Below are 22,698 nucleotides of genomic sequence, written 5' to 3' on the forward strand. Positions count from 1 at the left end.
AAAGTTGCTGTGTAGCAGGTTGTAATATCAATAAATGTACAACTCTACTGTTTATAAAACAAAGGTTTGTTTATCATGACAAAAAATCATAAAAATGTGTTAAAATTGTAATTCAAAAACACAGAAATTTACATTGTGGTCTATATATATTTTTTGTTTAGCCAAAGTTGTGGTTTCACTGGGAGTTTATGCGTGACCATTTGTTGGTCAGGCTAGTAGTCATGTTTCCATCGACTTGTCAAACAAAACTGAAGTCAGTTTAAGAAATGCCACAAAGAAATACAAAGAAAAAGAAAAAGGCAAATAAGATGCGTTCCAGCAACGACTTTTGTGCCAATAAACTCGGCATGTACTGAAAATGCCCTTACAATGTATATACTGTTACATGCAGTTTGCATACAATTGTGCCTTGAAGTCTGACCCTCTTGCTCAAATATCTGTTGCAATCCATGGCACGAAATTTGATTTAAAAAGAAAGAAAATGTGATTTTGAAGGCAACAATTGTAGCGCACAGTTAGCAGCATCCACAGACAGTACGCCAAAAAATATGTGAATAAGAACCAGGTTGAAAAGCACCAGAATTTTCCTTTAAACAGTCTTTACTGAGCTAAAGCTCTTGCACTCAAATCCAGGAGCTAACAGACTACAGGGAACAGATTATGTATTCCCTTCTACACCTTCTGTCGTCACTCTGATCTGTCAAATATTTACAGCAGTTATTAACCTCTGCCATGTACTGCAAAAAGCAAACACTCTGCAGGCCGGAGCCGTCGCCTATAGATTTACTCTAATGGGGTCATTCCAGTTTATGTTTATTGAAGGTGGAATAAAATCTGTGAATATCAATGAACAAATGGCCTCTGTGTAGAGCAGTCTGACAATATAGTCTGATTGTATCGTATATCTAATGCAGATCATACATGATATTCAGCAAGATAAATTACTTTTTAACTTTTCAGTGGATGTCTGCTGCATTTAAGTCTAACTCTATGTGCTGAACGCTTAAAATGGATTTAAAGGTTTAAACATATATACGGATGAAAAGTAGTAGTAGTAGTAGTAGTAGTTTAATGAGGCAGGATGTACTCACTTGGCCCTCTTTGCCATCTCATTTCCATCCCAGCGAGGACTGTAGGGATACGACTTCTGCACCTGAGAGTAGAGCTGACCGCTGTTGGTGAAGTGGTACACAGACTGGAAGGTGAGGGTGGGCTGGTCCCTGGGGAAGTACAGCGGGAGATCCACTACGAGGGACAGAGGGGGACGGGGAGGGAGAAACAGGATCAGAACAGATGTGATCCAGGCAGATGACAATCACACCTCAATATGAATGTGTGTGTTTTTGCGACTATCCTACCGTGCACTAGGAAGCAAAAGTCCTTCCACATGAGAAGAAGAGTGAGTTTTGTGAATCCCTCTGCATCGTACTCCACCACGCCCCTGCGACACACACATTTATTTCAGAACTTGTTGTAAAAGGACAGGGACAATCGAATAACCGCTGAACAACGCTTTAGTTGCCTCACGTTCCAAAGTGGCTGAGGAAGGCTGCAATGTATTCTCTCCTCTTGTGATACCCTTGGATCACATACTGCACCTAGAGAGAACAAAGTGGAACATTTAGAACACAAAATGGCATGGATGAAAGGCAAGGCAAAAGCAAAATGGCTAAAGCATTCACAAAAACTAAATATTACATGTAAACTCTTAGAAATCAGAGTTCCAAATGGGTTCTTCCTGAAGAGCTAAGGTTCCACCTAAAACCATTTGTTTCTGGAGAACCCTATTTTGAAAAAAAGGGTTTATCAAGCGTTCTTTGTAAGACGAAAGATGCCATTAAGAACCATTTTCATCCAAAGAATCCTTTTGGAAGAAATAGTTCTTCAAGGATTCTTGGAATCCTTGAAGAACTATTTGGATAGAACCCCCAAAGAAGATTTTGAGTGAAACGTTTGACAGATGGTTATAGGTATATGTTGGGTTCTAGGTAATACTCTCTGAAAGGGTTTCAAGCGGGACCCTTAGAAAAAGTTCCACAATGACCCAAAAAGGGTTCTTTTATGGAGAGAAGTCAAAGAACCCCAGGTGGGTTCTAGATAAAGCCCTTGGAATATAAGTGGTTCTTGTTAGCACTCTTAGAAGGTGGAGAGGTTCTGGGCAGAACCACCAGAGAAGGTTCTGAGGTATAGGTATAACCGTTCATGTTGGGTAGAACTCAAAGGATTCCAAGTGGGGCCTTTTTAAAAGGTTCTACCAGAAATCATTCTATGAGGAAAGCCAAAGAACCCTTTATGGTCCTAGTTAGCATCTTTATTTCTAATGATTTGTTGTATTTATTTGACTTTACAGTCAAACAGAAACTAAAGATGCTTTTTCTTTTTTTTTAATGTAGAGACAAAATCAAGACACACGTCTGTGCTCAAACGAATGTCTCTTGTCTCTAAATAATTGTAAAAAGACTCAACAATGGTGAAATTTCAGGCCAAACTATTATACATTTAAATCTAGATGGAGGCACGCCCAGCAGAACTAAGGCTGCATCATATATGAACATGTGCCAACGGTCTGTGCTGTGGTTCACAGTACAACCACGGGTTCACTGAGTTGACTGCAGTGGGGTCTGAAAGCAGGCCAGTGTTTATTATGCTGCCTACAGGACGCAGCATAAACACAGCATATTCACAAACCATATCAAACAAATCCAGAGGAAAACCATATCATTTGGGCGCATTCACCACTCAAACTGTACTGAACGAAAGACGTGAGGTACAGCCACAAAAGGTTTAGAAGAAGCTGTGAGTGGTGACTGATGAGATCTCACCAGAGATGTGATTTTCTCACATCATTTATTGCAAATCCAGTTTTTTTTTTTGTAAGAATTTATTAACAGAGTGAACCTATGATGAATAATCACGCTGGAATCAAATCAGCTCCATACCACTGGACACGTGTCAAAATGATCTCACATTCAGGGGTTTTTAGAGTTACTGATTATACGTCACATAAAAGGCAAATTACCACACAAATATGATTATTATTGAACACCTGGCACACTGAGTCACTCTCTTAAAGGTTCAGTATGTAAGAGCACTAGGAACCAAAGCGGGCATGTTATATTCTACAGGTTGTTGTTCATTGTGCAGCAGCTGCTGTTGATGACGTTCTTCATACAACAGATTTGCTCAAAACTGATGGAAATGCGAGTTGGTTCACTTGATAGCACCAAGATTGCACAAAGCTTGAACTGAACAGGTTCAAGAGCTACTTTGGTGGAAAAAGCTTCCAAGTGAACACGGCTGGATCAGCACCGAACACATCCTCTGAGACTGACGGAAGAAAGTTTCATGACAGAGAAAACTGTACAGCAGCTCCAAACAGTACTCTGACTCCAGACACTACTGGACTATCGCCATTTGAGGTACAAAGTGGTATTACAAGATGTACAGGTTGAAGTTAATTGGTTAGCATGCTAACTTCAGTAGATATCTCTGCAACACAATTTTGTCCCATTCTGCTGATCATTTTTTGATGTTTAAAACAAAAGTTCACATTACATGTGGCACCTTGAAAGTAGCTAGTGCCTGCCCAAAGAGTCAATGGTTTCTTCAACAGCCTCTTTTTAAAAATATATAATTTAAATTATTGACAGAAACACTTTGTTAAAATCCATGACAAGTAACCAGGGTAACCAAAATCAGTCCATAAGGACACACACTATATTGTCCTAGACTCCACCTCATCTGTCTTATAGAAAACCATGATGAAACTGTATAAAGGTGCATTCTGCACTATTACAAAGGATTTACTTTACTACTGTCTATTGGCACCTGATCAAACCAGACAGAATCATAATGGTGTTCATAAATCATATATATCTGCAGTGTTAATTATGTGTTTATTTGTTGATGTCCTTTTATTTCATGACTAAATAGTGACAATGACATAAATGAAAAAATGTTGATGACAAAAATCATGAGGAAATCTCTGTTCTGCCCTGACGCAAAAAGACAAGACAAAAAAACACAAAAGACACCTGAAGACACACCATCCTGCAGTGTCTGTCAAGGTAAATATAAAGTCTTTTGCCATGATTTAGAACCTCTGGTGATTAAGACTAAAACTAAATTAAAAATGCTTGTAAAAATTAACACTGTATTTGCGAGCATCTAGTAGCCCTTTTTTGGAGAACTCCTTTTTTTTTTTAGGTGAACTTTGACAATATTTTATATGTGACAGTGGAAAGTAAACAGAAGGGGAGAAGATGATTACGTCAGGACCCCTGACTCCTGGCCTGAGAGAATACCCTGTCAGCAAAAGCAATTATGCATTTTATGTTTAATGAACAAGAATACTGTGTTTGTTTTCAGTCTCATCATCTGCATTTTCATCCCCGTCAGCAACCATCCTGTCCGCATAGTTTCCGGGTCTTTCTTGTCTTGAATTAGGCCCTCGCAGGCAGATTTTTTTCCTCTCAGTCTGAGAAAAAAGGCTGCCACTACTGTACTGTACATGCAGGCAGAGAGGCTTTCTGAGCGAGCCTACCCAGAATGTAAACAATGCCTCGGCCTGTGGAAAGATTAAGAGAGGTGAACTTTTTAATGGTTGCTTTCATTTTAAAACCAGACAGCTCAGAGTACAAAAGTAGTATTACATGCAATCTTTGTGCAGGCGAATTTAAATGTCACAGAAGTACAAAGTCTTTAGCTTACCACTTGACAGCCAAATAAGCTGGTGTTAAAAGCTCCACCATAGAGTCTGTCAAATGTAACTAGAAAAGACTGTCGGCTCAAGGTACTCTGTTAATTTAAATATAATTTCTCCATTTCAGCCAACATATTTCCAACAAAACCTCTGCATTATGTTTTCCCCTTAATAAAATATTGATTAAAATATTGTAACCGTTTGAATGTTTAATTCTCTTGAGTTACATGCATGCTTAGAAACCTTGTGCATCATATTAGAAAAGGAGAAAAACCTTGTAGTGTTTGTGTTAAGGTGGGTTGTCTTACATCTTTGGAGTGTCTACGCTGAGTGAAACACCCCAAAGCAACTGCTGCTTATCAGCAGTGGTATCATGAAGATGCTCCACACAGACAGGCCTCAGCTGGTATTCTTGCTGAGAGGCAACAGGTTTTTAAAAATACATGTGAGCGTATATAAAAACCTCTAGTGAGTGGGTGAGCTGGAATTTAGACAAGAAGAGGCATTAAAAATTCACAATAAAAGAAAAACAACAGCCACAAAGTACAATCAATTACTCCACGTGAACTTTCCAACACACGCACACAGGATCAGGCTCTCCTCTACATCTTTAGCCTGTGTCGACAGGTGAGATCAACCATTATCTTTAAGTCCAGCGAGGAGAAGCTCAGGGCTCGCTTGACTGTTGAGCATCCTGGGCAGGTGAGAAAGCCTGCAGTCACTCAGCCAGCCATGAAGGTGACCTGCTCCGTTCACCTAACGAGAGTAAAGCCTTAGCAGACTGGTTTTATACCAGATTACTGAACAACACAGACAAAACCTGCAGCGGAAGTCTCTCAAAGGGGCATGAAGAAAATGCAATAATGTGAAATCAATTTCTTCACACCCGTGGGCATTTTGTTATCGCTCATTCTGGACAACTAGGACAAAACTGGGGAATATGGGAAAACATATTCGCTATTAAGCCTTGTAAAAGGTCAACCATTTAATTTTTTATTAAATAGCAAGACTGATTTCTCTATGATGGAGTTGATGCCACATAAAGGAGGATGTCCATACTTTTTTGACTGGGTGAAAAAATTTTTGGTCTTCTCAGCTGGAAAAAGGTGACTACAGTTCCAAGTCTACAGTTTAAGTTCAGTTATTCATAACTTAGGAACTTCATTTTGAACAATGAACCTAAATAGATTTAATAAAGTATTCAAATTACAGACAGATCAGAAGTAGGGAAGGGATTCAGATAAATTCACAAGGAGACATTATGATGTTTCCCATGACAGGTCATGAGACATGAAGCAGGGTTTTCCATGGTGTTTTATACAGCACAAGAAACATACGGTCATAAGAATATAAGAGTTTTTTAAACTATAACTTTCAAAAAAAAGAGCAGAGATGCTTTATCACACAGCAAAGGCCACATGTTTCTAAAGTGGAGCGATTATTAACCCTGTCATCAAGTCACTAAATGGATCAAAAGAAGACATACGTCAGGATCTGTCTGACTCACCTCACAAGATGACTGATGAAGAATAAGTTAGCTCGCCTTGCAGCATTTAATTACAGGGTTAATTTAGGTTTCAAGTTTAATGTAATACTTTAGGACCTTTTATATGATCATTATAAATACAATTTAAGACCTATTTCACAGCCATAACAGCAAAGAAAATGTTTCTAATCTCTTAAAAGTTCTGTACATCAATAGAACAATAAAGCACAGAAACAGAAAATTACAGAAACGTGTTATTAACCACCCAGACAAATTTGAATGATCACTTAATATATAACATTTGTTCTGTTCTTACAATATTCCAAATGTTTCCAACAATCTTAAAAGGGAATTCATTCATGATAATGGTGCATTTCCTGCCAGCCGTTGCTAGCTAGTTGCTATAACTCTTGGGAAAACATGTGATGCATCGGGTATATCAGAGGAAGGAAGTCTGTGCACATGACTAAACATAACTCAAATTAAACTTTAATATGAACTCCCACGATCCCACGCCCCACTGCACATCTCCAAACTATGTCCTTTGTTACTGTTTTAATGTGAGAGACCCCATGGCATCACATTTAAAAGTGAGACTGAACTTAATGCAACTAATAATATAGCATAAAGTAGCACTGACTTAATAATCCAGTTAATCTTTAGGACCCCTCAAAATTGTATTTAAGACATTTTAAGGCTTAATAGTCAGATTATTGGATTTTTTTAAGGACCCACAGAATCTCTGTTGGAGTAGCATGTGAAATGTCAGGAAAATAAATACTTTCTTTATGAGTTTAAAAAGTAATGCAAACAGCTCCATCCATCACACACAGATAGTAATATATGCATGTATGAAGCAGCAAGTTTAAGTTACACAGACATGTTTTAACCCGTATAAACTGAATCAGGCTTGAGGTTCATTAAAGATAATTAACCTGCCATTTCGGGTAGACAAGTTTGTAGTGCTTTTACGTCCTATGACCGGTTTCATGATGTATCCTGGTAAAAGCGGAAGAAAACATGCCTCTAAAATGGGAACATGTTTTCAAAATACAGTCAACTCATTTATAATTCGGACAAAAGATTAACTTTTGGAACGAAGAGCGGGTCACACATCTGCAAGAAGGGTTGAAGTCAGCCTCTGGCTCCAGCAATGAAAGAATAATGTGATAATGTCATGTGATATTGGTGCCAGTGCTTTCATAATTCATAATTAAGCAGCTATTGATTATCTGTCCCCGCCCGAAGCAGTCGAAGACTTGTAGTACAACCATAAGGTTCATTTGAGGACAGGGTATGTCCTGAATAAAACGAGAGACAGTGGTGCCTTACCCACTGCTACTGCACGGTTGTGATTACTCATCAACCATGTATGAATGACGGCATTTTGTGAAAGAGGAAAGTTGTAAATCTCTGATACACACATCGTGTGTGTGTCGGGTCTCATCTCTGCAAGAGCTCTTAAACACACACACATTGTGACTCAGCCTCCTGTTCAATTATGTTTACATGGGACAGTGGAGGCGGCAATTTAGCTTTCTCAAAAGCTGCAAGGCCACATACTCAATAAGCTGTTTATCTAGTTACACCGCGTGCATGTGTCTGTGCGTTTGTGCCTGTTTCAAGGGAACTGCGGATCGCTGAACTTTCCCACCCATGCTGTGAAAGGATTTCCCACCCCCACTGTCAACGCTACTCGTGGCCAAGTCGTTTTTTTATTGGCTGCCTACGGGTCTGAGTGATGCAAGACAGGTGATGTGGCTCCGCAGGTATTCAAACCTGCCTGCACCCATGGATCCCTCGCCCGCACATCCATTTTATTGTGTTTGTGCATGTGTCTGTGGGGAGTGTGATGCAATAATGCCGGAAGTGCTTCCTGCTGTGTGATTAAGAAATCTCTTCTCTCTCTCTGCTGTCACATACGCATTCACACCACCTCCAGCTTTCATATTATAAAGAGTGACTGATCTGATATCTGACTACAAATTAATTTCAAAAATCACTGATAAGAGCTTTAAAATTCAAATATTATAAGACAATTATACTGAGGAAAAATAATTACTAAAAGAAAATCAACTGCAAACACAGACCTGGCTGATTTCTTGTTGCTCATAAATAAATAAAACGTTGTCTTGATTATAACATGTGACTTAAAGGAGAAAGTAGACGTGTTAGACTTTTAATTGACCTCAGCCACTGTGCGTCATATTTGTAAGAAAGTACGATGCACAGGTTAGAAAATCATGACTCACTGTTAAGTTTGCCGTTTACTCAGCTTCTAAGAAATCAGCTCACACAAGTCATTGCCATTGAGTTGAATGGAGAAGTCACTGTAAAGATTAATCTTCCTGATGATTCATGTGTTGTGCTCTTTGGTGCCACTGACATTATTTATTTTTTCCTGTCTAGATTTCTGTAATGTCTTCTACACAGGTATTACTCACACCTCCCTCTATCACTTTCAATTGGTTCAAAATGCTGCTGCTCAGGTTATTACCGGTTCACAAGAACAAGATCACAGAACTCCTGTTCTGGCCCTTTTTTGCATTGGCTTATCATTTTATTGGCCTTCACAGCTTTAAAACAACATTTCACCCCCAAATCAAAAATACCTAATTTTCCCCTGGCCTGTAGTACTATTTATTCATCTAGTTCGTTTTGGTATGAGCTGCAGAGTTTTGGAGATACCGGCTTCAGAGATGTGTGCCCTCTCTCAAATATAATGACACCAAATGGTGCTCGGCTTGTGGCGCTCAAAGTGGCAAAAATCATATTTGAAAAACTCAACAGCAATGAGTCTTTCTAGAAATCGTTATTCAAGATAATCCATAACAGTATCTCAAAAAAATCTGTACTTTTGATTTTGGGGTGAACTATCCCTTTAAGCTCCCTAATTATATCAGTATGAAATACCCAGAGCCTGACTAAGGGTAACTGGGCCCCCGAAACTATGAAAAGACTCTAACAGTGCTTTTAGATGTCTTCTTAAAACTTTCTTTTTAAAAAAAAAACTTTTATATCTGTGTGAATTGTAATTTATTTCAATACAGTTAGATTTTATTGTTATTTTTTTATTCTATTTTTTTGTAACACTGTTAGGAGAAGTGCTGTATGAGTGTAAGGTTTACAAGTACAGTCAATTCATGTATTTAAGTAATTTGCTAAAAATACATTTACAATGTTTGTTTATACATTTATGTTCACAATTATTATTTACATATTGACATGTTAAAATTGGTTAAAATAATTTGCACAATCTGCCTCCGTGGTTCTTGCACACATTTATCTCAGTCTCAGTCCTTCTAGCTTCTCATTGGTTAGTTAAGACACATGTGACCCATAACAAGGAAGTGTAACCAGGAAATGTTGTTGTGAAGCTGCTGATGAACAATAAGGTAAAATATCCCTCTCCATCCTGCTGTTCATTCTGAACAAGAGTGACACACATCGAACCCTCATGTTACACGATTTTAAAGCAACAAACCTGTAATCCGTGTTAGCATGGTGAGCAAATGAAATACATTATTTAATGAAAATCTCAAATGCAATACTGTAAAATATAATTTTTACAGTTTCAGGAAGAAATCATTACGCAGAAAATGTCATTTTGCAAACTGCAGGTGAAAAGATCTGTGGTTGTCTATTTAAACTGGACTAAACTCTTGGAATGTTACAATATGCTGAATATTGCAATAAAAAAATGCCTCATTACTCTACGGGACCATGATGATATCAGCAGTGATTCTCTATGATTAATTTATTCATTTAATTATTTTATTTTATATAACAACAGCTATGACTCCGCATTTTGTTTTGCAGTTGTACACATGTTTCAAACATTGCCAGAGACAATTCATGCCAATTTTTTGTGCATGCTTTGGTCACGGCTGAATACTTTTTTAAACAAAATATTATTAAATAATGAAAGCAGAAGCAATCTAAGTTAAAGGGAATTTGAAATGAGCAAAAAATGCTGTACACATCAAATCCATGCCAATAAAGGCATCATTTTCTTGTTTTATGACAAATATCATATCATGGAATTTTTTTTTAAACTTAACAACAGAATTTAGAATAGATGTAACTTAATCTAAAATTCAAGTGTTTTACATTATAATCTTTATTTCAAAAGCATTTTGACGACTATTTAAATACATACCAGGTTCTAAACAATCTTGAGGGCATATTTGTTGGCAAAAGCAGTCAAAAAAATACAATCTTTTACATACTTTTACTACGCTTGATGAGAGGTAAACACCACTAAGACCTTTAAAATGAGAGTGAAATGGTACCTATTTTAGGTAGGTAAGGTTTAAGAACTGGTTTCTTTCTCTCATTTAAAAGATGTTTTTTTGTGGGTATTTTCGCTTTCATTGGTCAGTATGATGGACAGTAAATGTAGGCAGGGAGATGTGGGTGTGACCTGCAACAATTCCCTGTCCGGAGACAAACCGGCGACGTTGCGGTTATGTGGCGTATTGTTGTGTTGGTGTATAAGTGAGATGCTACCACAGTGTTTGTGGCCTGTTTATTTGGTGTTTGCAGCGGCAGAGGGTAACCTGCTGTCTGCTCTGTTCCCTGTGAACATTTTCTACTTTGAACAGTATGTGTGAAAATGTAATGAGAGCCCATAATGTAGACCAGCTATAAATTTAAATGTCGTGATTGAATTGATCATCATGTTTATAAGATAAGTGCATACACACTGCTGTTTAACACAGTGCTGTGATGTTGTACTTTGTAAAAACACTCGTGCTCTCATTGGAGAATAGCATTGACCTAGAACACACACAACAGAGAAAAAAAAATGGAAGTTGAAGCAGACACTTGATATATAATTATACTGTTTTCATTATTAATTACTCTCGGTTTCTCTCTCATAAGCCAATTTCTTACCTGACAATCAAAACTGCCAAAAAAAAAGTACAGATGATTTCACTGAAACTGATTCAAAGTAACTACTTCCTTGATCACTTGCATGTGATATGAGATGACTGGAAACCCCTGAGGGCCTGTTAGCTGCCGAAGCTGATTTTCATGAGTAATTTTTTTTAATGATGCAGATGCCACCTATCACCATCAGCCAGCACAATCATAGTCACAGTCACAGCTGAGGTATGTGGCAGTATAGTTTGTGTCAATACAATCACAGCATCTGGAATAAGTGGGAGGAAATAATTGATGGTGTTAAAAGAACAAAATGACTGCACAGCCTGTCCTCCTGGAGATTAGACGAGTCTCTGTCTGGGATGCTATAATGATGTCTTTTATTTCTTTACCACCTTTGGCCTCAGAAGAAAAAAATCTCATGAACAAAATATTGTTCTTTATCTCTGCTTCCAGCTTCTATCTTTCTCCGCTGATGAATCCACTTTGAGACTACACTCTCTAACAACGGGGGTGTAAACGTCTCTTATGACAGTAATAGTTGTAATGTTTGATGTTCACTCTACGCCAGAGGTGTGGAGTCGAGTCGTATGACTTGGACCTGAGTCAGACTCGAGTTGACAAAATCAAGAAAGACTTGCAACTCAGACCAATAACTTGACTTGATCTGGGACTGGTCAGACTTTGACTTAAAGATATGTACATATTGTTGAAGCCTAATCAAAACTGCTTAAGCTAATTAGATAACTTAAGACAAACTAACAAAACAACATGTAAGCTAGTTTAATTCTTCAGTCGGTACCCCTGACAAAGGCACTGAACTTGTGCTTTCCCTGCCCGTTTGTATGCAAGGGTCTGTTAGGGTCTGTGTGACGTAAATTTTGTCAGCAGAGGGTGTATGTGTAAGCTGCAGTACATCACCGAGCCACGTTTCAGATCCACCCGAAAAATCCTGAACACAGAAATCACGAACTCCACAGTTCAACCCTACAGAGTTCTTAGTGTTTTCATGTTTTCATCAACTATTTTCTGACATGTATAACGTGCTCAGAAGAAAACCTCCCTGTTTCCTTTACACAGACTTTAAAAAAGTAACAGTCACAATATGAGCAGGACTCCAATTCTTTTTTGTTCCATTGCCTTTATCTCTATTGACTCTTTTCAACATATCTTTCAAACACAGGCTGCGGCCTTGACGGCTCTTTCAGGGAGGTGGAGGGAAGAACTTGTGACACTGCTGCTGCTGGACTTAAACACCCAGAGACATGGAGGGAGGTCAGTCCAGGACACTAATCTTCCAGACGCCCTGAGTATGCTGGTCAGAGTCCAGGTGAATAGGAAGAGATGGAGGGTATCTGTGTGCATTATGTGTATGCGTGTGTGTGTGTGTGTGTGGAGGGGGGGGCAGTGGGGGATGGGCACTTCCCCTGAGGGTAATAGCATTACATCGTGTCAACACAGCATATCTACCTGTCAACCTGCAGAGGCCAGCGAGCGCTCAGACAGCCTATGGAGGTTGGCCAGCACGCCCACGTAGGCAGATGCCAGACACACGTGCATGAATGCACATACACACATTAACACACACACAAACCCACAACTTGGCATGTGTCAGTGGACGCATGCTTTGCTGCACCAAAGCTTACAAATATACAATAAAAAATTCACTTACCTGCCTCTCTTACACACACACACACACACACACACACACACACACACACACACACACACACACACACACACACACACACACACACACACACAAAGAATGAGGAATGTTGCTCTCATTTAAACTACCTGGACATTAGAGGGATTTTGTGGATGAGATACTTATCAACTGATGATGGTCAGCACACCCTCAATTAGGAGAAGCAGAAAGGATTACCAGCATGGAAGCTAAACTGAGGACAGTGTAAGCAGCAAAATGTGTTTTAGCAGCTGAACTTTGCTGTCAAACAGCCTTTTCTGGCAGGAAACCCCTGTTAAATAAGCCAAATATCGTTTATTCCAAGCCAACTAAACTTCATAGGTGTAATCAGTAATTTTACCTCACAGAACACGGGATTTGCTGTTCTACCCCGTACTCAAAAAATATTTGTTAGTTTGCATTATTGTGTGACTTCTATAAATCCGAACTATCGTTTTAAAACACTGATCAAGGCAGCGGTAGACCAGCAACTTTCGTTTTGCATGAAAGCGCGCAAGTGATATTTGCCTTATATAAAGGCTGTATTCTGCCAGAAAAGCCTGTCTGATGGCAAAGTAATGTGGTATAAATATTCTAAATATGGTGTACAATTAAACTGATACAGGAGAATTGTGATCCCAGGAGAAAATAAGGTGAGGGCCATGAGAAACAGAAGTCTCCTGGAAAAATCAGGAGGGCTGGCAAGTATGGTGCTGGTGCCCCTCTCTGCTTCTCCTAATGGGAGTCATGGTGACCCGTGTCTTATGTAGCTAATACAGCTAATACACTGACTATAATTAAATACCTCATACTACCCTACCTCAAATAATTTGATCTGTTGCTTTAAGAATAACAAATGATGTGAAATAATGCAGAACCCAACTCGAACAGAGGCATCATTTCTTTGTGATGGAGGCGTCCACATACACACAAACCACATTGAACCACAAAGTGTAAAAGTAAAAATAAAATGAGTTCAACACTTTTACCTTGTTGGTGAGCAACTGGCACACTTGAGGGACATAGTCAATTAGGCATCCTCCACTGGGGAATGCTGGGATATGAAGTGCCGAGGAGCCTCCCAGAGCACTGATAGAGGAAAAAAAGACAACAGTTAGCCTGTAAATAGACATATTTGGATTTCATAGAACATCAGGTTACCGTGTTCTCTCTGCCACCACAACAATTCAAGGCTTTGTATGACCACCTGCCTTTATAGAAATGTACAGAGAAAAACAGAGCACATTATGTGGCTGAAGTTGTGGGATTAAAAAATAAAGGTCTCTCTCATGCCTGTGGCATCCCTCATTCTCCTTCACTTGTTCATTTATTCTTTTGACGTCCTCCTGATTCAGTCCTGCTGCACAGCTCCATTAGTGATTAGGGCATGCTTGTTTAATCAGGAAATCTGCTGCTGCAGCTCCCCAATGACTAACCAAGTGAATAGTCACTCCCTCATTTTTTTTTTTCTGATCTGGGGTAAAAACAGAGGAAATACCCTGAGGACGGGTTAAAGGTCTTAAGGAACCGCTTATTGGCTTTTAATGCTCATTTTAAGACACATAGAGGAGGATTTCCTCCGCAGCCTTCTATTTCTATCTCATTCTTCATTATAGCAGGACACTCACAGGGCATTTAGACATGCCTTTATGTCATATTAAAAGCAATGCCGAAGTGGATGACAGCTGTTTACCAGGTTAAGCATGCATGATGCATGTAAATACATCATGTAACATTATGTCAAATGTCAAAGGTCACATATGTTGACATCCAGCCCCGAGGGCTTCTTATTCAGTTGATCAGAAAGTCTCTGATGTGAAAATGGTAACAGTTTATCTAAAGGTGAAATACAACAACAGTGAGTCACAGACCATCGTCATGATCTGACCAGTTCTATTAACATTATCCCAGAGCTGCAGCTAAGTCTTAAGAAGGAAAATCCAAGACAAGTTTCAAGTCTTCAGGGGGCAGGGTGCAAATCAAGCCTCAAGTCTTTAGAAGTAATGTTGTTCATGTTCACACTTCATAAGAGCAAGCTCATAGTTCAGTCCATTGAGATTTAAATGAACTTCTGAATCCAAAAAAATGAACTAGCTCATGTTCATTTCTTGTTGTTTTTTTTTTCTTTTTGGCCAATTTAATTTCAAATAGAGTCATGTCCTTCTTTTAAATCAATCTGAATGGGCAAGATAACTTAAATCTATGTCTCACTAATTTGAGAATGTTTTACACTACAGCAGACAACAAATTTGAACCACATACTGTTGAAATTTCCTCAGAAATTCTGACCTCCCAATTCAAAGTGAACTTGCAGTAATGCATGATAATGCAAGGAGAGGAAGAGTGAAATGAGATGGAGATGTCTGTCTCTCACTGTAACAGAGACTCTTGTCTGCAGTGTAGCCCAGGTGATACACTTCATGCTGCATGATCAAATAAAGTTTTAGGCTTCATCACATCTCTGTCCATATTCATTTGGTATGCTCTCTCTCTCTGTCTCTCTCTCTGCTGTGAGTCTGCGTCACACTTTGTTCAGTAGTTGCAAAATGATACGTTGAGTTCACTGTTCACTAAAAACACGAGCATGTTCAATAAACGACGCTCTTTTAAAAAATTAGAATGTGGATGATTTTTGCAAAGAGACGCTGTTGTTTTAAATGTTTTTTCTATTTATGTATTTTTTGGTGCTTTGAACGCCACGATCTGAATGCCATTTACTCCCATTATATTGGAGAGAAGGTAGAGAAAACTCTGTAATTCACACCAAAACAAACTAGATGGATAAATAGCACTACAGACCAGAGGTAATTATGTATTTTTGATTTGGGGGTGAACTGTCCCTTTGAAATGGACACAGGGCAAATAATGTGCAGTTGCAAGTGATGGATCAAAGCACGGGAATGTGTCAAATTGAAAACACTCAAAACGAAAGTGGAACTGTGCAAAATCCCCATGATCCCAAAAACATTATGTACCTCAGAGCATAATGTTCTGTAATGTAATGTTTCTATCAGCACTCCTGGTTTTGGTATTAACACATCTCTGCTTGGTCACATTACAGCCAGGATCAGCGCTCATCCTAGGCAGCTTAGTGCTCAAATCTGAAACACTTTTTATTGTGAAAACTGAGCATAACTGCAAATCAAATGGAACAACTCTTATCAGTATAACAAAACAGTTGTTGACTGAATGTTAAGTTTGTTTTTTGCAGCTGACTCAATACAGTTTTGGACATTATAGGTATATTCATGGATCACCAAGTGTTGTGTAAGATTTTGATGAGTGACACCATACTCTGTGTGAAGCTGAACTGTTTTGGCCCATTACACAACACAAGTCAACACTCTGCCTGCCTTCAAGTCTCAGAGTAAGTTGAGTATGGGACTTGAGTCCAAGTCTCAGGTCCCCATCTCAAGTCCCTCCACAGCCACCAAGAAAGAAAACTTTTTCTCTGTGCTGTTTGAAAATATTTTCCACATAACACAAAAGTCCTGAGGATTGCGCAATACTGAAAATTCCAAAGAAAGATCGTGGGAGTAGTGAGGAGGGAGGTGGAGCACGGCACCATGCACTCCACCTTACTGTCATGACCAAAAACCACAGTGGTTGATGGGAAAATGATGTCTTAGTAGAGGTCAGAGAAGGGTCAGCAGTGACTGGACTCACAGTCTTGACTGTAGAAACACACTTGGCCTAAGAAATGCAGATATAACTAATGAAGGAGTTGTCATGCTCTGTAGAAAATAGCTGATTTCTCATCAGCTGTTCATGTGTTTTACTGATAGTCTGAACTTACTAAAATTAACTAAAGACAAGATTCACACCCATCCACAAAGATTCAAACACATTAACAGCTTTTAGTCTGGATCACATGCCTGAGTTTAGTCTTTTTGCCAGCTGATGCTCAACTGAATGTTAAAATGGTCTGATTCACAGAGAAGCCATGCAAACTGTCATGAAGTCATTTTCATTGTCACAATCCTTTTCTCCAGAACTCCAAAGCCACCATTTACAAGTAGGCTTTGTGCACATAATTAGCATTAGCCTGTGCATTTCGCTGTGCACCAACAAATGGTCGATTGAAAATGACTTGCAGCAACGAGGAGAGAAGCCTTTGAAAATGAAAATCTAAATGATGCCCATCTATCCTCCCACAGATCTAAGAATAGCTCCATATCATTCAGATGGAAATGCGGACAGAGGCACAAAATAGATGGTGGTGTGTTCGTCACTCATTTGTGTCAATGGCAGGCATGTGAACAACTGTGATGCATTTTGGATTTTAATGGTCTTGCCTCTGGAACACTTGAATTGCGGCTGGTGAGACAAACGAGTATGTTGAGTATCAAGTGAAAAGGTCTTCCAGCATCCAAAAACTGAATATTTGGGGAGTTCTAAAACAGTGGCTCCAAACTGGTCTAGTTTTAGGATCCAAATGTTTCCTTTCCAGGTCTCAGTCCACAAATAGAGTAACACTGATTCAGCTGATTTAAATCCATTCACTCTGCCTGTCAGTGGATTCAAATCCAGGGCTTTCTGTCTGTAATAAGACTGTACTTTTATGTCACAAAATGAAAACTAAAATACTTAAATATGAGTTGAAAGACAGCAGCAAGAGACTGTAATTAGAGTTTAAAACCAAAATTTTAAAAATCATTAAAGGGACACTTATGCAAAAATAAAAAAAAACATATTTTTCCTTCAGCCTGTAGTGCTATTTATCAATCTATACTGTTTGTTGAGAGTTGCCTGGTTTAGCAGATATTGGCTGTAGAGATTTCTGCCAGTGGTGCTCACAGCGCCAAAGAAATACATTTGAAAAACTTAACAGCAATATCTCTTTCCAGATATCAGTTTCTCATGATAATCCACAGACCTCGTTATGAGCATTTTCATGAAGGAACTACTTTCTTTCTGCAGTAGAATCTACAGGAACTACTTTCTTTCTAATAGAAAGAAAAATACATGTTCCAGGGTTATGTTAACTCTACCTCATTGGAATGCAAAAGATCGTGTGTAGAAGTTTCATTTTACAAAGTCGAGCCACTCAGAACACACTCTGAATGGATCCAACCCACCGGTTGGGAATCACGGTTCTAAAACACGATTGAAAGTAAAGTTTTCAGGCTTCACCTTGAACAGACCCAACAACCTCAACTTAAAAATGCTGACTGCAGAGTGTGTTTCCTGAGCATGAGCCACATTTTAGTGTGGAAGGCTGTATAAATTGCACTCAGGTGCCCAAAGTGAGAATAAAACATTTGAGAAGCAGCACCTTATCTCAAGGTCAAGCTAAGGGGGGGAATTTAATGAGGTGGTAAGTTAACATATCCAGAAGTGCACCTCCTATCTGAGCAGTTAATGACAAGCCATAAATACACATGATCCAATACCATATTTTCCTTCCCTCTACCAATTCTGATACTTGAACTTTGTGTATCGGCCAATGCCGAGTACTGATCCATACCATTATTTTTAACAGTTGTACACTATTTTCCCTGTTTGTATGTAATATGATTGCTCTAATTGTTGTATGGGCTGGTTCGGGTTAAAAAATTTAGCGTACAGGAGGAAGCAGGGTCCTGTTTCAGGGCTAATTAGGGTTCGGCATTAACCATGGCCCTATGGCTTATGTCCATAAAAAGTTACTCTGTGGCCACCAAGTATTCTATGTAGGTGGCCCCATGGGGCCAAATTATAGTTTCACAAACATCCTGATTCCTCTGAACTAGCTGAAAGACCTAACTTGTTTTTCCATCGGAAGCAATGCCTTCTGGAAACACTGTATCTTAATTCATGGGCAGTGGTCATGTCTAGATGGGAACCCTAGATTTTTGGAAACTTGCAGGATTTGTACGTGTCATTCCTTCATTGTGCACACTGTACAAACTTATTATCTTTTGAAATGTCAAAACACTGTGGTTAAGATCTGCTTAGGTTTAGGGATAAAAGACAAGTGGTTTGGTTTGGAGAAATGTCGTGATTTGGGCTTAAATGATTACTCTCGTGTCACAGTTAAGGACGGCTACCTAAAACAAAGAAGGCCTTTAAAGAAAATGTTATGGGACTTTTTGTCTGGCAATTTTAGCAGCACCAAGTCAAATTGTGCCGTGCTGAACTGCATTTCCATTACCACTTTTAACACGGTGAGTTGGACATTTTCTGGAGTGGGGCAAAAGCGAGCCAAACCCACGTTCAAGTGGGCTGTGGTGACATCTCGCCATTCCACGGCCAACCCAAGACAGCCCCCATTTCTAGTCCTTGAACAAGCAAGTGATGTGATACTCGTGTGTGCAGGGGAGCAGAGAGAAATACATTTTTAAAACTGTCTGTGCATTCAGCTCTCAGTACTTAAGAAAATAATCTGTAGTTTGAAGTTAAGTTTCTCTCCTGTGTCGCTGTTTCTATATTCAGGTATCTGCAGTATTTTACTGTCATGTTCGCTTTCAGCTGTATAGCAGTCATGTCAAGTTACCACTGCTGCTGCTTCACTTTTATTGTGAAGAATTCATAGGATGTTAAGTGTTTATTTGATGATTTACAGCAGGTCGACTGAGTAGCCATGTTGTAATGGAAATGCAAATCCCTGCCGTGTTGGGTCAAACCGAGTCAAGCCAAGTCAACATGTGTGAGGGAAAAGGAGTCTTAGAGGGCTCAGTGGTCTATGATGGTCCACCCAACTCTATAAGTGCATAGACTGACGTACTTGCATATACCTGATCCAGCATTTTAGGCTACACTGGCTGCATTTCAATAGGAAAAATGTTCCTGAAATGCTTTGATATGTCAGTGTTATCAGACCTCCAGTGTGAGCTTTAAATTGCTTTAAATGGAATTTCCTGTGGGTGGGCTCAGAATCGAGACATAATGGTGTTTTACTTTCCAAGTGGCACCCTGAAGAGTCCCCGCTTCTGTCTCCACTGGTGACACCGCTCTCAACACTACCCACACACACTGGAGTCATCATGCAGACTTGCTGCCTAACACAACCCCTCTGAGCAATGCAACCTACTGTATGACATATTTACAGTAGACAGTGGGACATGCATGCATGTAAACAAACACACACACACTCATGCCGTACAGTGACAGGGCTGCCTGTGACTTCATCAACCAGAGATTATCCTGTGTGACTCAGGTGGATGGTGACGAAGCCCAGTTTGTTTATTTTGTGTGTGTGCGTGTGTGTGTGTTTGTGTGTGTGAGGAAGAGGGTTATATGACAGCGCAGTGACAGCGTGAGAGCAGATAAAGGCTCAATTGGAAAGAGGGCAGACATGATTCATTACCAAAGTGAAAGATAAGGCCAAGAAGAACTGTTTGGAGATTCAAATGCAGTTTCAAAGCAGCAACATTTCCATTTTGATTGCCTTCTTCATTTCCTAAAGCCTGGAGCTTCCTCAGAGGCCCACATATGACTCTGCTTGTTGGCTGTTTGGACTAAATAACATCCTATTCTTCCTCTGTGAGTGGACAAGGCGCCTTTGGCCTCTGGCAAAAGCAGTCAGTAACCTTTCTGTTATGATGTGACTATCCTGGAATAACAGTGCTGAATTTTACTGAGATTCATCGTTCATTTGAATAAAACCAGATTAATAAGAGCCTCAGGGTGCAAACATTACACACTCTCACTAGTATTTGATAATTTGTTCTTTCTTATTGCTAACTATCACCCTGTCAATGGGGGTAGTTGATGTATCTGGCGGCAAGGTGGGTGCTAATGGCTGTGTGAGCTCCACGAGTGTGACTATTGTCTGTCAATGGATTACTAACTCTTGAAACCAAATATACTGTATGTGATGAATTTGAAAAAGACACAGTTAAGTACTGCTGGTGAGGTGGTTTATGCAGTTTGAGACACTGCAGGCACAGGACAGGCTATTGGGGCTACAAGCTCATTTTACACTTTATAATGACTTATAAATTGTGCTTGCAGAGGTTAATAATAAAACAAAATATACTGTACACTGCAAGAGAAACACCAAACTGTGGAACTCCATTGATAATTCCCTATTCCAAAGCTGGTAGCATTAATGATGAGGGCCAGAGGCTGAACACGGTTGAGGGATAATTAATCCCAGCGCACACAACAGTGTGTGACATATAGGAGAACTGTAACTCTTTTGACTTTAAGGCCCAGGTTTTTTTTTTTAAATCAGGTTCTTACTATAAGCGAAAGACTCCTACATAAAAACAAAAAATCTGCCAGTTTTGTTTTTTTTGATTAAGCTGCTTTTGATTGTTGCTTATTCAGTCAAGGATATTAAGAAAAAGGTATGCTTTAACTATCTTTTTTAGGGTTTTCAACAGGTTTACAGTGGCCTATTTGCCTGATGGCTTTACCATTCAAGTTGTGTAGTGCCTCATGACAAGATAAATGTGTGTATGGGATCTCTATCACTCAACAAAAAATATGTTTTTTTGGATGTGACATTGTTCACTTTTTAAAACACTAGCTTCCTTAAGTCGGAGAGCCCTCGTTTTTTTGTGTCAGTCAGTTTGTCTGGGGACATTTCAGTCCCCCAGAGATGGCTGCAGTGTCCATGCTCCATGTTTTCACGTCGCCCTACAGGATAAAGTTATTCAAGTCGTCCTGTCTGCTCAGCGAAGGTGTCTACAACGGGTACAGGTAGCTGTGGACATCACGGACGTATAGTTGTTCTGAGACGGAGGCAGCTGCACAGAGAGAAAGTCTTTGGCTCCGACATTAACGTTACCTTTTGCCTTCTGCTTAGAAGAGATAAACTTGCAGCTCACAGCAACTTAACACAATAAAGTCTCTGGATTTTGTTGAGTGTTGTCACAAAATGTATTTGCACATTCCCGAACTGTCGTCAGCGTAGTTAGCACACATTAACTCGGAGGGTTAACTGAGTTAATGTGTTTACTATGAATATTTCTGTCGCCCTGAATGTGCAGCCGATCACAGTTCAAAAACCTGGGAGATCAATAAAGCCATGCTTCATAATCTATATGGAAAAAAAAGGGACATATTGGTAAATATTCATATGGAACAGCAAAATCTGATTCAACTGACAAAATTCTGAGTTGTATACACCCCTAAAAAACACATCACTATTTATAACTTTTCCTCAATTCTTTTTATGTGTTTTTCAATGTGACTTTATGGTTTTAGGTAATGATAATATGTAAGTATTGACTCAGACATGTATGCACAACACATTTATTATTAAAGGCCACTTAATTGCCAAATCCATATTAAACTTTCAATCATGCTATTTGCATGTTTTGGTCTCCGTTTAATGAACAAAGCCGGTCAGATCTTCAGTGAAGAGATTTAGCATAAACACAGACTGTACACTAACCACAGGGGATTTAAGGTGGCCTAAATATTAAGAAGAACCTACTTACAACAGAAAAGCAGCATCACAAAAACTCCCTTCACACAGACGTATAGAAAAACACATGAAGCAGAACAAGTGTTCAAGGAGACAAGGAGGAAGAAAAAAGTGGCAGAGTGCTTTGAGCTGCTGAGAGTGAGAGAAGTGTCTGCGCTGACATCTCAGACTGTTGAGTGGGTTTGCCGGGTTAGTGGTGAATTTATTTTATCAGACTGACAATTTCTGACTGTGACAAGACGCTCGCAAAACCTTGAAAAATATCTGATCGAAATGCAAAGATTTTCAAAGGCTATAAAACACCTCTACAGACCCTGGAGAAGGGACACACACAAACTGTACACCCACACAGGCACATGCACACACACACACAAATACTCACACACATCAGCAGGCAAGGCAGGCACGTACACACACACACGGGCACCTAAAGGCAAATGCAGATACACAAACATAAGTGCACTGCAGCCTAAAACTGTCTCTCTGTGTTGATTTTTCTGGGCTCCTAAATCTGGTTTGGGGGCAGAGACGGTGCCCACTCGATTCTTTTATGCAATGCAGCAGGTTTTCTGGGGGAA

General features: G+C 39.4%; 1 protein-coding gene across 1 annotated transcript in view; it reads right to left on the bottom strand.

The window, feature by feature from the left end:
* babam2 (BRISC and BRCA1 A complex member 2) overlaps nt 1-22,698 on the bottom strand; it is a 117,075-nt gene that overhangs the window by 888 nt on the left and 93,489 nt on the right. The window contains exons 8-11 of the mRNA XM_084743188.1: nt 13,752-13,851; nt 1,528-1,598; nt 1,359-1,441; nt 1,092-1,245 (exon numbers count right to left, since the gene is read on the bottom strand). Coding sequence (XP_084599314.1) covers nt 1,092-1,245; nt 1,359-1,441; nt 1,528-1,598; nt 13,752-13,851 — 408 coding nt within the window. The remainder of the gene's footprint in view (nt 1-1,091; nt 1,246-1,358; nt 1,442-1,527; nt 1,599-13,751; nt 13,852-22,698) is intronic.

This window comes from Lutjanus erythropterus, chromosome 18 (genome assembly GCF_056507025.1).
Source record: "Lutjanus erythropterus isolate fLutEry1 chromosome 18, fLutEry1.hap2, whole genome shotgun sequence".
NCBI classification, from domain to species: domain Eukaryota; kingdom Metazoa; phylum Chordata; class Actinopteri; order Lutjaniformes; family Lutjanidae; genus Lutjanus; species Lutjanus erythropterus.